Genomic DNA, 17,983 nt, shown 5'->3' with positions numbered 1-17,983 from the left:
AGTGGGAGGGGGAGTTGAAATGTTGGGCCACGGGGCAGTGCGGTTGATTGGTGCGGGTGTCCCAGAGATGTTCCCTAAAGCGCTCTGCTAGGAGGCGCCCAGTCTCCCCAATGTAGAGGAGACCGCATCGGGAGCAACGGATACAATAAATGATATTAGTGGATGTGCAAGTAAAACTTTGATGGATGTGGAAGGCTCTTGTGTCAATTGTAAATTTAGCAATAATGTCCTTGGTTCTTTTGTCAAGATTGTTAATATATAATGTGAATAGTTGTGTCAACACAGACCCCTGCGGAACTCCACTCGTCACTGAATGCCATCCTGGAAAAGATCCATTTATCTCTCTTCTCTGTCTTCTGCCTGTCAGCCAATCTCTAAGCATGTCATTACCTTACCACAAACACAATGGGCTCTTAACTTATTTTGTAGCCTCCTATGTGGCATCTTGTCAAAGACCCTCTGGAAATCCAAGTATATGATATCCACTCATTGTATAACTTATTTGTTATTTCCTCAAATAATTCTTAACATTTTTTCAGGCATCACCACCCCTTGACAAAGCTATGCTAACTCAGTGGACTTCCAAGTACTCCGCAACCTCATCCTTAATAATGAACTCTAAAATCTTCCTGATGAAGGGCTTATGCCCAAAATGTCAATTCTCCTTCTCCGATGTTCTCTGACCTGCTGTGCTTTTCCAGCACCACACTCTCGCCTCTAAAATCTTACCAATAACCGAGGTCAGGCTAAACAGTCTATAGTTCCCCTCTTCACCACAAATGTAGCAAAGACTTACAAGTGTTTAATTGCATTGTCATATTTTTGTCCCTCCTGAGATTGCTAAAACGTACTGTCAAGTTTAATTTTGGATGATAGTACCATCCTTTTATCTTTTGTTTCATTGTTCTCAATTGGAGAGAGAGAGATCGGGTTAGAAATTCATCAGTTAGTGACACAACAGTGCTCAGTTGCCTATTATACTTTGAGCCTGTTATTCAGTTTTATTGTAATCAATGGAACAGAAAATCAGACACTGTACTATACAGGTGCCCAAGCCTAAACTGTGTGTCTTGTATCACCATCTGAAGTTACTTTCTACCTCATGATGTAGGAGATGGGGTTAACTTTTGGGGCATGCTGAATATCCGGCCAATTCCTATAAATTTGGGAACAAAATGGAATTACGAAATAAAAGCAGAAAATGCTGAAAATACTCAGCACATCAGACATCATCTTTTAGATTAGATTAGATACAGTGTGGAAACAGGGCCTTTGGCCAAACAAGTCCACACCGACCCGCCACCCACCCATACCCCTACATTTACCCCTTTAACCTAATTTAGCATGGTCAATTCACCTGACCTGCACATCTTTGGACTGCGGGAGGAAACCGGAGCACCCGGAGGAAACCCACGCAGACACGGGGAGAACGTGCAAACTCAACACAGTCAGTCACCTGAGTCAGGAATTGAACCCGGGTCTCTGGAGCTGTGAGGCAGCAGTGCTAACCACTGTGCCACCGTGCCACCCACTGTTGAGAGAGAAACAAAATTGATGTTTCAGGTTGAAAATCTTATTGTTACACAATAATAGATGCTTTTGACTCCCTTTTGAGTCAAAACCTTGAGTTTCACTGCCACACATTTAATTTGTTAAAATAGTGAGTCCCACACATGTTAGCAATTTTAGAAAATCTAAGCACTCTGTTTCTGTCTGTTGACTAGGGCACTAGATTTTCCCATTTTGTGATGAAGTCTTGTTCACCTACCAAAATAATTAGAGCTTATGTAGTCCATTAAACACCATCACTAAAAGAGTATATTTGACAATAAACTGATGTCTTTGCACTGCATTAAGATTTATTTCTTAGGACTTGTTTAAATATTTCGCTATAATATAAATCAGAAAAATGTTAATGTTATGCAGAAATAGGATGTTGCGATTTCTTGAAATTAAGTTCAATGGTAATTTGTTTCAGCAACAAATATTTCCTTGCTATTCTGAATAGACTCTTAAGTCATTGAATTTCATTCATGAAGGATTTTAATGGTGGAACCCAAGTTTTGCATGCCATCCTTGAAAACATCCAGTACAGACTTGAATTTTGTCTGTGGGTAGTGTACATTATCTCAATAACAGAATCAAATGAAAATATACAAAGAATTTGGCCCTGAAACAAGGCTAGCAGTCAGCATCAATGTATTTTATTCGCCATTCTTCAGGCCCACTTTTACCATGATCGTGAACAATGCTGCTTTTGTATAAATAAGAAGTAAACTATGCCTGCGTATAGTTTATTTTTGCTCTCATTTGCTGTACTTTCATCTTTGCCCAGGTAAGATTATAATTCATATTTTAACATCTAGCAAGGAACATTTAACAATAATTGATACTACATTGTCAAAGCATTAAGAGCCACATGTTATCCCATAGTAGTTGTGTATAAGCTAGGCAAGTGGGAACATCTATAATTAGATGATTTTTCAAGTCCCAACTATCCCATATGGAAGTTCACAGCAGGTTTTGTTTCTGAGGTAGAATGCAGCATGGAAAGTGACAAAAGTGCAGAAAAGCTTTCAGACTATCTCTCTTGTCAAGATCCCTTGGAGAAGCTAGACATTCATGAGTTTGTATTTGTGTCTGGAGTTGTCAGCAGACACAACATCATTAACAACAGGACATTTTTTTATAACATTACCTCGAATCATTTTTTCCTCAGTTTGGTAAGTTATAGCTTCACATACAGTCTGCGCTTGAAAAAACAGGAATTTACGTAGCAACCCTGTAGAACTTTTCCTGTTCGGAAAAATAATACGTTATTGTTTGACAGCACCAGGAGACAACTCTCTTAGCTGGAAGAATGAGTTATAACTCACCCATTGCAGATTGGGCCGGGATCACTATGAAGGTGTCACTAATTGTTTTTGCTAAAAACCAAAAGGAGGCTTATATACACCATCAACTAGCTGATGTGTAGATAAGACAATATTATTGTGACTGCAGTGAATCTCATTCCATAACTGATTTCTTTAATGCTATTGGTCCTGCTGCTAATGTTTTTGCATCCAACAAGACAAACGGAAATCTTAGAACTCAGCTGTGTAAGAAGTTCTTAGAAATGTAAAACCAGTCTTTTATCTTCTGTATACTCAAAGTTTTCAGTAGTCTGTCTACGCTTATCTTTAAAATTGGAAGTTGTTGCAATAAAGTTCCATAAAATGATGGTATACATTAGCTGTGATCAAGAATGCTTAGCAGACACCAATATCTTTGGCTCATTGTTAAACTTGAGAGGCAGTGTTTCTGATTACACTAACCAAATAAAATAAGATGGCGATTCAGAAATTATTTTGCAGCCAAGCCAGAAGTGACCATATGGATAGACTGGTGGTTGTGAAAAGCACTAAAAAAAAGCAAGTCTTTCTTTGTTTTCTTTCAGTGGAAATGGATGAAATTCTGCATTGCACAGCAGTTATAACATCTGTTTATTCTTCACAAAATGTATTTGTTTGATGTCTAGATTTAGGGCTTTTAGCCATATTTGAATACAGATTTTTAACGAACAAGATAAATTTTGCATAGTTCATGCACTTGGGAGATGATATTTGTGCTTTAAACCTTATTTTATTATGCCATGTATTGGTGTTCTATGGATGAGAAATTTAAAAAAAACTGACAAGACACGAGCTCTGATCTTCCACTGTCCGTTGAAATTCATACATTAATTTCGTATGTAATATAATTTTCAACATTTGCTATACCATTGCACTGATTCCATTTAATTAAATTATACCTCATTTGAAACTAAGTTAACAAAATGTGAATTTGTATAGTGTCTTTAACAGTATGAGGGTCTGAAAGCACTTCATAGATATGGCTCAGTGGTTAGCACTGCTGCCTCACAGCACCAGGATCCCAGGTTCGATTCCAGCCTTGGGCAACTGTCTGTGTGGAGTTTGCACATTCTCCCTGTGTCTGCGTGGGTTTCCTCTGGGTGCTCCAGTTTCCTCCCACAGTCCAAAGATGGCAGGTCAGGTGAATTGGCCGTGCTCAACTGCTCATAGTGTTAGGTGCATTAGTCAGAGGGAAATGTGTCTGGGTGGGTTACTCTTCGGAGGGTTGGTGTAGACTTTTTGGGCTGAAGGGCCTGTTTCCACACTGTAAGAAATCTAATCTAATTCAACAAAATTTCACCCTGAGTTACATTAGGTAATTGGGCAGGTGAACAAAAATTTGTCCGTAAGAAATGTTTTAAGGAGTGTCTTTAAAAATGAAATATATAGAAGTTTGGATCAGCTTTTGAATTTGGATTGCACAAAGGGCAAGAAGTAGAGGAGCACTGATGTCAGAGCGCTGTAGGTCTGGAGCAGATTAGAGACAGGAAATGGCAATGCTATGGAGGAATTTGAAAAGGAGGATGAGAATGTTAAACTTAAGGTGCTTCCTAGCTGGAAACCACTGTAGGGTAATTAGAAAGGATGATGGGTGAACATGATTTGGTGCAAGTGAAGAACACAGGAGAGCTATGGGATAGCTCCAGTTTGGGAAAGACTGAATGAAGAAATCAACCAAGAGTACATTGGAATTGTCATTCCAGCCACTCGCAGTAGATTGTTAGAAACCTATATTTATAATGGGTTATGGCAGCAAACGTGTTATCAATGTCTGATTTCTGTGCAGCTCACTTTGTTTGTGGGGAATATTTCTGTCATAATGAGTGTCGCTGGTTCCAGCTTCGTTACAGCCCATTATTAGAATTTTTAAAATCATTGAAATAATGAAATTGATTCTGCACTTTTAACTGGGATAGAACAAGCTAATATTGAACTGTTCCATTGATTCGCAAAATGCATGGGGAACTGCTTTGTAGGAAAGTGCATTTTTCTTTTAGCTTTCACATATCAATGCTCCATTGCCCCACAGATTTTAGTTTCAGAATACCTCATGAAAAATAACTGGCATCTTTGTCTTTGAATCACTGATCCACATTATGACTGATACTGTGTTTTCCAGCTATGTAGTGCATTTTGGCACACCAGACTGGAAGTTATGCTTCTAGTCATACATGCTTGGGTGACTAACTGTCAAAAAGTGTGCTGCTGGGAAAGTACAGCCAGTCAGGCAGCATCCAAGGAACAGGGGAATCGATATTTCGAACATCAGCTATTCATCAGGAGTGGAGAATTGATGCTCGAAATGTCGACTCTCATGCTCCTCGGATACTGCCTGACCTGTGCTTTTCCAGCACCACACTCTTCAACTCTGACCTCCAGCATCTGCAGTCCTCACTTTTTCTCCTGGGTGACTAACTGTAAAAGCTGAGTGAATGCAAAACTATACATTGCAGTACCCCAACGCATTAATGATTAACTTGGAATATTCTCTGACTTAACCCCGATCCTTCTCCAAACATCACCACCAAAATAGGGCTGCTAAGGAAGGAATTGAAAAGCAAAGAATATTGTGTGGTCATGTAACAAACAATTAAGAGGGTGCACTGAAGAAGTGGTTCTGACTCCATGATTTTGTATTTTTGTTTTGTAGAATTCAATCCGTCACAATTTGTCACTGCACAGCAAGTTTGTAAGAGTTCAGAATGAAGGAACCGGCAAGAGTTCTTGGTGGATGCTGAATCCAGAAGGGGGGAAGAGTGGAAAATCTCCAAGAAGAAGAGCAGTGTCCATGGATAACAACAGCAAGTTTGCTAAAAGCAGAGGGAGAGCAGCTAAGAAAAAGGCAGCACTTCAGTCTGGCCATGATGGCAGTGCTGATAGTCCTGGAACGCAGTTCTCAAAATGGCCTGGAAGTCCTAGCTCTCACAGTAATGATGATTTTGATGCCTGGACCACTTTCAGAAAGAGAACTGGCTCAAATGCCAGCACATTAAGTGGAAGGCTTTCACCTATAATGCCAGAACAGGAAGATATTGTGGATGGTGAGGTTCATCAAATGTCTCCCCTAGTCTATACTGCTACCTCCAGTAAAATGGCATCACCGCTACCAAGTCTAAGTGAGATGACTAGTTCCATGAACAATTCAATGACTGAAAATGTAATGGAGGATCTTTTGGACAACCTAAATCTTTTGTCCCCAAATTCAGCAATGGCAGCATCTACCCAGCCTTCATCAGTGTCACTAATGCAACAAAGCTCAGGCTATTCCTTTCCATCTCAGAACACACCCATTGGTTCACAGACTCCAGATTACAGAAAATGCTATGTTCAAAGCAGTATGAACTCCCTACAGCAAATTCCTTTGCCGAATTTTCAAGATAAAAAACAGAGTTTTGGGGCAATTACTCAATACAACTGCCCAACAGGACTTCTTAAGGAGTTACTTACTTCTGACTCACCACCTCATAGTGACATGCTACCACAAGTAGATACTGTGGTATCACAGGCTAGTAGTCGGCTGGCCAGTCAAAATATGATGATCTCCACAACATATGCTAATCAGGCAGTTCACACCAAGATGATGAACCCCAGTGTGCAGCACCACTCAGCACATAGTCAGCATTCAGTTTCAATGAATGGTCGTGCCTTACCTCATACAGTGAGCATCATGACTCATCCTTCAAATATCCGACATTTGTCCACACCAAAAAGTCAGCTACAAGTGCCTATGCATTTCCAACTAAATGCAATGGATCCCTGCTCTATTAACAGTAATGGTGGTTACGGAAGAATGAATCTTGCTTCTATGAGTCAGGAGATGCTGCCTAGTGATTTGAATGATATGTTCATTGAAAGGCTTGACTGTGATGTTGAGTCCATTATTCGTAATGATCTTATGGATGGCGATACTCTAGATTTTAACTTTGACTGCTATTCCAACAGTGCAAAGGCATCCAAACATAGCTGGGTATCTGGCTAAATTGTACACAGGTGGGTATTGCATCTCACACCAAACTGAGTTTTCTATTTTGTCATGACTAGTATTAACTAGATTAAATTTATAAAACGTTACAGTCAGTTCAATGATTTTTTTAAAAATGGAACTCATAGTAGCATACTGCATACTATATATCCCTTTAATACATTACCGTGGGACCACAAAAAAGACATAATATTGTGCAGAAGCAGAATTTGGGGAAAGCAAATTCCTTTTTGGAGAAAGAGGTAAGTTGAAGGTTAGGAACCTGCTGACTTCAATGGAATTTTGTCCTTCCAGTCACCGTTTGAAGGAAGCAAATCGTAGTCTAGAAATTGGGAGACCCAATATCTGCTCACCAGGACAAAGGCAAGGGGAAACTGAAACTTTGCTTGTGCGGCTCACAGGAGCATCATAAAGCTCTTGGCTTTACAATGGAAAGTTTAAAAAAAACTAAACTGTTTATGTTTCAAATCCTGTCTTGAACAGAGTTCACTCGTTAAGAGAGCCCTGGTGTCTTCCCAAATAAATTAAAGTTAAAATAGCACTTGGACTTTCAGTGTGCATGTCCACTGGTCCCTTAAGGCAGACATAGTAGTGAAGAAGGCATATGGGATACTTGCCTTTATTAGGCAAGGGCTAGAGTTTGAGCAGCAAGTTTTATGCTGGAATTGTATAAAAAGTCAGTTGGGGCACAGCTAGAGCATTATGTGCAGTTCTGACGTCCACATTAAAGGAGGGATGTTTTTGCACAGGAGAGAATGCAGAGGAGATTTACCAGGATATTGTCTGCGCTGAAGACTTTTACTCATGAAGAAACATTGGGTAGACTGGGACTGTTTTCCTTGGAACAGAGGAGATTTGAGGTGGAGTGGTCAGGGACATGATTGACTTGTATGAAATTATAATGAACATGGACAGAATAGACAAAAAGAAACATTTCCTCTTTGTTGAGGGATCGGTGACCGAGGATGGGGGCATAGATTTAAGGTAAGGCATGGAATGTTTAAACAGGATGTAAGGAAAAATATTTTCACTCAGAGGGTGGTGAGAATGTGGACCTCATTGTCTGTGAAGGCAGAAGAGGCAGAAACCCTCAGAACAGATGTACACTAGCAAAGCCAAGTCATAAAAGACTGTGGGTTAATTGCTGGAAGTTGGGTTTCGGATAGTTAGGTAGTTGTTTTTGATCGGCACATACTTGATGGGCCAGAGGACCTTTTTTCTACGTGTGATCAGTTCCCAATCTGCATATTTAAGGATGATCTCCATTAGATTGTGGCCAGGTTGAAGGAGTAGATTGAGATCCGAGGTAGCAGAGTTTAGTTAGTACGCTGGCAGAGAAGTCACCTAATCAATTCAACTCTCCATCTGCCTGGTTTCCACCTTGTTAAACTCCACACTGTAATTTTGTAAAGAACTGATTATTGCAGTTTCCAAATTTGTAATTCTGCCCTATTTTAAAGGTAGCTTTGAAATGCATGTAGTGCAAGCTGTCTCATATCAGTAGTGCAAACTGAGAATCTTTGCTAATTGAGTGGGTGTTGTTTCAATCTTAAGGTATCAATTAATGCCTTGCTCCATGCAAGAGTGAAGCAAAAAAATTTCAGAGATAGAAAGTAAAATATATTTTAAAAATCCCCTAAGATGAGATTTTATATCCATTTCATACTGGGGAAAAGAAAATCACTGAACATAACCATTATAATCCAGGCTGGAATTCAGTTTATGTCTTCCACCTTTGCCCCCCAACACTCCACTCATTGCAAATACATTTTTATGTCTTGTATTTTTTTGTCAGATGTATTATTCTCTGAAGCTTTTAATGGACTTTGCAAACTTTCCCATGTTCTGTGTTGGCGTCAGCTTATCTCAACGTGTTCCACTGCACAATTGGACAGTAAGTTTATACTTAGGCTGCATTGTCAGAAATGCTGTCTCTTAATTGAGACTTGAAAAGGCAATTGGATCTTGATTTTAATTGGGTGTGAAAAATTCAACACAGTTAGCAGATTAAAGAGTTGATGATTGATTTATTTTTGAACGACCTTCTTGTGTGTAAATTGGCTGCATTAATCAGCTGCAAAAGTAATTTCATAGAATCTCTACAGTGTGGAAGCAGGCCGTTCAGCCCATCGAGTCCACACTGACCCTCCGAAGAGCATCTCACCGAGGCTCTTGCCCCGACCCAATCCCTGCATTTCCCATGGCCAATTCACCTAGCCTGCACATCCCTGGACACTATAAGCAGTTCATGTATGGCCAATCCACATCTTTGGACTGTCTGAAAAAACCAGAGCACAAGGAGGAAACTCACCCAGACACTAGGAGAATGTACAAACTCCACACAGGTTGGAAGTGAACCTTGGTCCCTGTGAGGCAGCAGTGCCAACCACTGAGCCATTGCACTACCCTAGTAGCCTATGAAGTGTGTTGGAACATCTTGAGGAGCAAGAGAACATCAATATAAGTGCAAGTCTTATCTTTTATTCTTTCCTTACTTATATGTAATATCACCACCACACACCCAGCCAGATGTAGGGAAGAAAACTGCTATTCATTTTGTCCTTTAGACAGAGCAAGCATAGGGGATTGGGTCATGAGTTCATACCCAACTTCTGCTGTATACTTGTATATTGAAGATTTCCCTTTATTCTGGATGTAGGTTTGCTCGCTGAGCTGGAAGGTTTGTTTTTCAGATGTTTTGTCACTATACTAGGCAACATATTCAGTGAGCCTCCAAATGAAGCACTGGTGATGTAGTCTGCTTTCTATGTTTGAGTTTCCTAGGGTTGGTGGTGTCATTTCCTGTGGTGACATCATTTCCTATGGTGATGTCATTTCTGGTTCCTTTTTCTCAGGGGGTGGTAAATGGATTAGCACTCCCTGAGAAAAAGAACATGAAATGGCATCACCATTGGAAATGACATTACCACATCAAATGACATTGCCAACCCGAGGAAACTCAAATATAGAAAGCAGACTACACCACCATTGCTTCATTCAGAGGCTCACTGAAGATGTTACCTAATATGGTGAAAAAATGTCTGTAAATGAACCTCCCAGCTCAGCGAGGAAACCTACACCCAGAACCTCAATCTGAGATACAAATCTTCTCAAAACTCGCCCTTTATTCTGTGTGTATCAACTTTTTCTTCAGACCATGGAACATGGTATTACCATCTTTCTACTAAATTAAGTCACTGGTATATATTAGAAACCAAAAGTTTATTGAGTAGGTATTTGGAAATACATTTCAAGGTAATGGAGTATTGAAGTGTTCAACTGCATGTCACATATAATACACAATATTGTCTGTATATGCTAATTATTCTAAATAAATTATGAACTAATATGTCAAATTAACTGTAAATATGACCTGGAAATACTTCATTTTTTGAATGTTGGAGCACATTGAGCATTGAAGAATAAGTACAAATATTGCTAGAGAAATTGTATTGTGTTTGGCTGTAGTTTTTTTTAAATGTACACAACTGAGAGTCTATTTTATAAGGTTGAAACCTAACTGAGAATTTCAGATGACTTAGAACTGCCAGAACAAAGCTCAAATAAATTATAACAGTTGCTTAAATCTTTTTGATTAAATTCATTCTGGGCTCAATCTCTGATTATTGTAGTTCACTGTAATGAGGCTATCCTGACCATAAATGAGAAGTGCTATTAATTTATGTTGAATTGATTTTTGTTAGATAGTGATAATTTGCATTTATGTATTACCTTTAACGTAGTAAACATCCTAAAGTGCTTCACAGGAAATATTATATTAAGAGATATCAGTGCAATGACCAAAAACTTTGACATGGGGTAGGTTTTGAGGAGTTTCTTTAAACGCAAAGAGAAAAGAGAGTCAAAAGAGCTTTAGGAAGGGAATTCAGAGTTTAGGCCTTAACAGCTGAAGCCAGTAATGGGTCATGATTGAAACAGGGCAATTAAACCTCAGCTAGTTGATTCAAACCAAATGCGTGTTCTGTAAAAGATCACTTCTGAATTTCTTTCGAGCAAGGGTTTAGTTTGACTGCTCTCTCCCAGCAAATAAGTTTGTCTCCATTCTGATTTTATTTTTAAACTGCACCCTGATTTGTGATTGAAAAATTAAAAACAATTCCTGATTTTGGAATGACTAGAAGTACTAGTTTCACTTAGCTTAGTTTGCAGTAGTTCAGTAGATTTCTTCCTATTTATGTTTGACTCTTTTTCTGTTTCTCATTAAACTAGATTTCTCTGAAGGCACCCAGACTGGATTGACATCAGGAATTGGGAAAAGCAGTCCAAAGATGTCCTTCACCCTTACTGAATTCTCTTGATAAATGCTCCCTTTTCCCTTTCATCATACTTGGCAGCATGGAGCATTTTCCTGTACAGGATGTTTGCCCAATGTTTGCAGGTTTTGTGCTGCTCTAGATAAGGCCTCTGGAATTTGGAACTGTTTGGTTACAAAGTGCCAAACACACTACAGAATGTCATTTCAAACATATGTGTATCGTGTGTTTAATTAGCAATTTTCTTTTTAATTATGAGCATTACATAGGCCTGTTCTGGTTGTTGACTATGACTGTAACAAACTTTGCTCCTGAGTCCAATAATGTATTGTGAAAATTTAAATGCAAATAATGCACTTGCTAGCTTATTTGAAAACACCACCGTTAAATGATGGTAAAGGTCCTTCACCCTTCAAAAGAAGAGTTGACCTGCAGTTAATGTTGGACTCAGCTTCAATACTTGCCAGTTTGTGGTAGCAAATTATTGTATTAATGTTACTGCAGTTAAGCCTTAGGATAGACTACTTACATATCTAATATGTTGGTACTGCTGACATTCTCTTTTAATACCAACTGGGCTTGTAATGCCAGTAGCTTAATTTTCTGAGCATATGCCTGGGATGTCGATTTCAGTGAATCACTATAGATGATAGGCCCATTTTAAAATATTCCCAACAATAAAGCATGATCTAGCGTGCAACAATTATACACTCAGCTTTTTCCTTACACAATTAATGGGAATATTAAAATACATTAACTCTTAAAAGATATAATACCATTCATTTTGTCAATTTTAAGTATGACTTTGGAATGCAAAGAAGATATTTTAATTAAACTCACCCAGTGGGAAGCTAAATCGCATTTAGGGTGACTTTATACCCTCAATGAACTCGATGGAATGTAATATCAGGCAGGGTATAAAATGAGTGACTGATTCAAATTCTGATGGTTTCTAATTGTGTATGTTAGGCTGAAGTGACCTTTTCAAGAATTTGATATTCAAATACAGTAATTATTCTCTTCTAATGTAAGTATGCTTTAATGTAAAATGTTTATTTTTGTGTTTTTGCAGTGAGTTTTTATATTTCAAATATGTTGCCATTTAGTTTGTAGATAGTTGTGCTGTCTTGTTAGTTTGGCATTCACTGTGTCCACATAAACTTTGAAAACAACAGATTGTCACATAGGTCTACCTGTCACAGCCCTTCTATATAAATTACAGGACTCTTTCAGAGGAGTCTAATGCTCTATCCTTGGTGCTTGTGACTTTGCAAAGCTGAAAACTGGTTGTGATTTGATTTTTAACATTCAATTTTAAAAGAGCAGAAAGAAAGTTACATGCTCTTTTGTACCTGAAGACTGACTTTTAATTTATTTAAATTAATTTTTATCTCTTAGCATTTGTAGCACTCACTGTAGTTTCAAATCTCTAAGTTGATCAGCATGCCTGGAAGAATGTTTTAATTATAGGGTAGCCCATTGAGGAGAAGATTTGCCATTTCTTTGACATCCTCTCCCAAAATGTAAGATGAAGGCAAAACTCTGACAGTGTGAGGATTCCACTTGATCACCTTTATAATAAAGGAAATGCCTTCTGTCATGTTCTTTTAAAAAGTTAGTTATTTGACACTGATATACTAGATCGCCACATAATTCTTCAGTTTTCATTTTAAGTGCAAACCTTAGTGTTACAATAACACAATCAGTCTTGATGTCGAGAATTATCATGTCATTGAGGAAGTTAACCTTGATGACCTGTGCAACCAAATTTTCAACTAAGTGCAGATGTTTTACTGACTATAGGAAAAAATCCTGATAAGGTGTTTCTGTCTGTGTCTCCCGCACCTGATCTATTCCAATTTATTTCTAAGTCGATCAATTGAAACACTTTTCTTTCAAAACTCTGATTTTGCCCCAGTGCAGTGAATTGATTGCTGGCTGAAGAAAATCTAGACTCTTCTTGGAAATTTTTTTTAAAATGATGGTTTGATGCCCTACTTTGTCCCAAGATTTATGAAATATAAAAGTTCAGTAGCAGTGTGAGATTTTCTTGAGATGTAACCAGCTTTGAGCCTCTTCTTACTATACAGCTTTGTTCTTTTAGAAGTATGTAAATCATCCTGATAGAATGTTCCAGTCAGCTTCTTCACAGATATTTTGTAACGCAAGCTTTGAAGATAGATAATGGCACTATTTTTAGATGCTAAATGTTCCTCTATAGAAGACCATTTAACCAAAGAAAAGGGCTTCTCATGTGCTCAGTTCACCATTAAATGTTTGCATGGCATCTGGGAAATAGCCACGCTTGGTGATTCTTGTATGAACATTCCCCAATTACATCAGACAGCGCATCATACTGTTTGGAAACTGGCAACTTAACCCGTTTAGCATCATCACTGCACAGTTACACCATAAGACCCGTAAAATGCCTGCTGCAATTGTATGAGAGAAATGGCACCTATATACTATGTTTTTGATTGTAACGATCACACACAGGCATGTGTATGAAATTTTCTCTGAAGCTATGCCTGTAAGAAATTCTGTCCAAATTGGAATGCTCGTTTTATGGGCTCCTCATTCAGTTGTGAGGACAGAGCTAATTTTTTCTTTGACACTAATCTTGTGGCCATTTAGTATCCAGGGTATCAGCTTTGTTCAGGTAGCTCTCTCACCTGTAAAACAAACTGTAGTAAGTTCAACCTAAACAATAAGCATGCATACGTACTTTATGCTGTTATTTCAATTAGCAGTGAGAAATGTTGCATTACCGAAGGTGCCATATTTTAAGTGACAAATTGAAGTCCCATCTGCAAGCTCAGGTGGCTGTTACTAATCCCAAAGGATTACGCAAAGAAAAACAAGTTCTCCTGGCCAACATTCCTCTTTTACCTATCACCTCCAAAACAAGTTTAATCATTTGGTAGTATAGAACATGAGTATTGCTGAAAATAGACATATATTGTCAAAGCTTTCAGCTTACACTCATCAGGACAATTTGCAAGAAATCACCATGTAAAGGGAAAACAATATTTCATACTGTACGAGAAGAGAATGTAAAATAGCTGGCAATTTGATCTTGTAGAGGCACCTTTCCCAATCAAAGTCTATTTGTGAACCAATCAACATTCTGTTCTCAAACCATAGGAAATGTTATTTCTTGTGAATTGTTGTGATGAGTGCAAGATGAAAGGCTTTGGCAAAATGTATTTTGTCAGCAATAAAACGAGGTTATATGGCTGTCCATTCAGTTGCTGTTTGTGAGACATTGTTATCTAGAAATTGGATGCTGTGTTTATCTACATAAACTACATTTTAAGTGTAATCTATTAAGATTTAGCTGTGTGCTGTATGCAACCATGTTCATTTGTTCTTTCCTTTTTCTTTTTCTACCTTCTCGTACATGCACTCTCTTTTCTGTTTACACACCAGTGTCATCTACAGTACTTGTGCATAAGTGTATCACACTGGGAAGCCCATTATATTCCCTCCTTCCTCAAAGAATTTGAGTTTTCAATCTCAATTGAGCTGCTGCAGAGATGCCTTGAGCGGAGATAGTTCGATTGCTGATGGAGAGGGAGAGTTGTTGTACACATTGGTACACCCCTTAGTGCTTGGTTTTCATAGTGCAGGAGACCCATTAATGGTCAGACTTCTGATGCACAGTCCTGACATCACTCAATGATAGAAAAAGCTTTCAAGATGGAATACATTCTATTAGAATATCAAAACATGAGAGCTGCACATGCTTTGGCAATGCAGATAACTGAAAGATGCAAATACTTTGTTCTACTCATTAAATTTGTTACAGCGCACAATTGATGGCTAGATCAGATGACATTCAGTGTTATAGTAGAGTTTTCTTTGGTCATAAACTGACATGTTTATAAATAAATAGTTTAGGAATGAAAAATCATGAGATCTACGTTGCATTCACATTGTTAATGTGATTTTTTTTGCATTATGTTTAAAGAAAGCGAATAGTGCAGGTTGAGAGTTTTTTTTTCCCATGGTGAGTTTACAGAATCACAGAAAAAAAGGGGCATCATGCACCTTCACATTTTTTATATTAACTGGATTAAAGTAAAGTTTTGTATGTACAGAGTTAGATTTTTACATCCTAGGGGGTGCTATTAAGTGATGGTGTTTGCAGTTTTTGTAAATATACAATGGAACTCAAAGCGTAAGAGTTTTCTAAACATAATCAGTTTTGCCTGATGTGGAATTTTGCGCAGGGACTAATGTAAAGTTGTAAGTTTCTTTTTGTTACTTTTTTGATCAATTATTTAACAATCAGATTTCTTATACAAGTTTTCATTCTGCTTAATGTTATGCTCTAAGTTTAAAGTACCACAAAGTGTTACGCTAGATGCTCAGACAGTTTCACAACTGTATTTCATTGGTCATCTTGACATAGAAGCTCTGAAAGCTTTGAGTAGAACTACCTTAATTGTAAATGATTGCTCTGTGAAATGTGCAAATCTTACCTATGCATACAAAGTCTTAACTTTGAATTTTTTCTAGATTTGTACTGTTAAAAGTATATTATAAAATAGAGTTATTCAGATATTTTAAATTTAACAAAAAGATGTATTGTTTCAGATATAGCTATATGTAACCATACATGGTATATAAAGTTTATGTAGAAGTTAGTGATGAAAATCATACTGCTTTTGATAAACCAGTGCTATTTTCTTCAGTACAGCTAATGGATGTGATTTACTGCTTGATGTTAAATGACTGATAGGAGTCAGCAGAGCATCCCTATGAAGAGGGAAGAAAGCATCTTGGACCAATTGCTTTTCCACGTAGAAAATTAATTGCACTTGAGCTTTTTTAAAAAAAAGTTTCAATAAACATTACATTTTGAATCATTAATGAAAATTAAGTACTTACATTTATTAACTTATCAAGTTAAATGTGACTAATCTATTACATTCTGTTTATAAATAAAAGTTGCAACAGGAGTAGTTTTTAAATGAAAATTACCAATTTGCACAAAACCTACCCTTCTTTTGACGGATGTTCCGCAGACCAACAGCAGCCTGAAACTGGCATGTAAATAATGTTTTCTCCAGTAAAACAGACTGTAGCAGTACTTGAAAGTTCCACCACTTTATATTCTTTCAATAATGTAGGCTGTAACTAAGTATAGTGTTTCATAGACAAGTGCCTGATAATGTACATTTAAAAAAAACACAAGAACAATCTTTGCTGTATTGTATGGAGCCATAATAAATGTATATAAATTCTGATACAGAATCTGAATTGTGTTACTGCCACCCTTGTCTGATTTTGATTTTAAATGAATTGCATTCTTCACTTGAAGTGAATGGTAGGGGAAATTGCATCCTTGTTGTACCTGTATTGTTTCTGATATAGCTACATATAATCATTCATGGTATATAAAGTTTATGTAGAAGTTAGTGATGAATATTTTAGGTTTATCATTGATCATTCATTGAAAAATTAGTCTGAAGAAAAGCGGATCAAATACTAAGCCAAACTTCAAACCATTGTCAACCATCTATCATCAAGAAGATCTTAATTTGAGGAGGTTCTGTGACACAGATGGTAGCTTTCCTATCTTTGAGTCAGTAGCTGTGTATTGGGTTCCACTCCATGTTCATGGAAGGCGCACTTGAAACATGGCTGAGCGGGTTGAGTGCCAGGCTGTAAATCCCTCCAACATGCCTTTTGGCAGACAATAATAACATTAATGTTCCATGGCTGATCATGCTGTCATTCATTGTTGCAGTTAAATGAGGAGAATTAGCAGCAGCTTCCAAAATGATGGTTGACACCAAGGTGATCCACCAGTCCCATAAAACATGGGGAATAGTTGAAAGAGAGAAAAAAATCACCATCAGGTAATCTTATCTAGAATATTCTCTGCCATTTTGGGCATGCTACCTTTCAAATGACAAAGCATAGAGGAACAAGTTTGCTGGAAAATCAGAAATGTGCAAGAACGATAAATAGGTTATATTAGAGGATTTTAGTTACCCAAATATTGATTGAAATAATATTGAAAGTAAAAGGTAAGGAGAGGGAAGAATTTCTAATGTATTTCTGAGGAGTTTCTCATCCCATCTATAAAGGATGCAATGTTTGGTCTTGTTCTTGGAAATGAAGTGGGTCAAGCAGACTAAACATCTGTGGGGGAAACCCTTGGGTAAGAACTAACATTGTATCATAAATTTTAGATTAGCAATGGAGAAGAGCGGCACACAATCAAATGCAGAGCTTCTAAACCACGTGAGGGTGAATTTCGATTTGATGCAAAGGGACGGATGGAGTGTAAAAGACTGAGTGACAGGAAAAACCAATGAAAAAATAGATGCTCTGTAAGGATGAGATATTTCAAGTATGGGCTCTATATATTCCAACAAGGGTAAATGGTCAGGGAGCCAAAAACAGGACTCCATGGATGACTAAGGAGATGGAGGTCATGTTGTAACGTAAAAGGGGAGTGTATGATGCATGGCATATGAGAGTCAGGTCAAATACAATAAGTGAAGAGGAAACAAAGGCAAAGACGATGTCTGCGAACAAAATAGCAATCAACATAAAAGGGAATCTTAACATCATCCAGCAGTATGTAAATCGGCGCATAAGGTTTAGAAAAAGGAATAGGTCAATTGGCCCCTCAAGACTACACTGCCATTTGTCAGAATCGTGGATGATCTGATTATGGCCTCAATTCCACTTTCCTGTTTGCCTCGACATCAGTTATAGGCAAGGAGTTGGAATCTATATTCAGTAAAAAAAAATATCAGGTATCTGGAGAGATTTGAGTTCATTAAGGAAAGCCAGAACTGATTTGTTAAAGGTTG

The 17,983-nt window shown here is 37.8% G+C and overlaps 1 protein-coding gene across 1 annotated transcript in view; it reads left to right on the top strand.

The window, feature by feature from the left end:
• The window catches only part of foxo1a (forkhead box O1 a), an 87,433-nt gene extending 71,018 nt beyond the window's left edge, over positions 1-16,415 (top strand). Inside the window, exons 2-3 of the mRNA XM_043692126.1 lie at positions 5,545-6,884; positions 11,107-16,415. Coding sequence (XP_043548061.1) covers positions 5,545-6,873 — 1,329 coding nt within the window. The 3' untranslated portion in view covers positions 6,874-6,884; positions 11,107-16,415. The remainder of the gene's footprint in view (positions 1-5,544; positions 6,885-11,106) is intronic.
• Positions 16,416-17,983: the final 1,568 nt, after the last annotated feature.

This window comes from Chiloscyllium plagiosum, chromosome 6, assembly GCF_004010195.1.
Source record: "Chiloscyllium plagiosum isolate BGI_BamShark_2017 chromosome 6, ASM401019v2, whole genome shotgun sequence".
Classification (NCBI taxonomy): Eukaryota; Metazoa; Chordata; class Chondrichthyes; order Orectolobiformes; family Hemiscylliidae; genus Chiloscyllium; species Chiloscyllium plagiosum.
The sequence above is the reverse complement of the archived record's forward strand: the minus strand, read 5'-3'. Positions and strand labels throughout refer to the sequence as shown.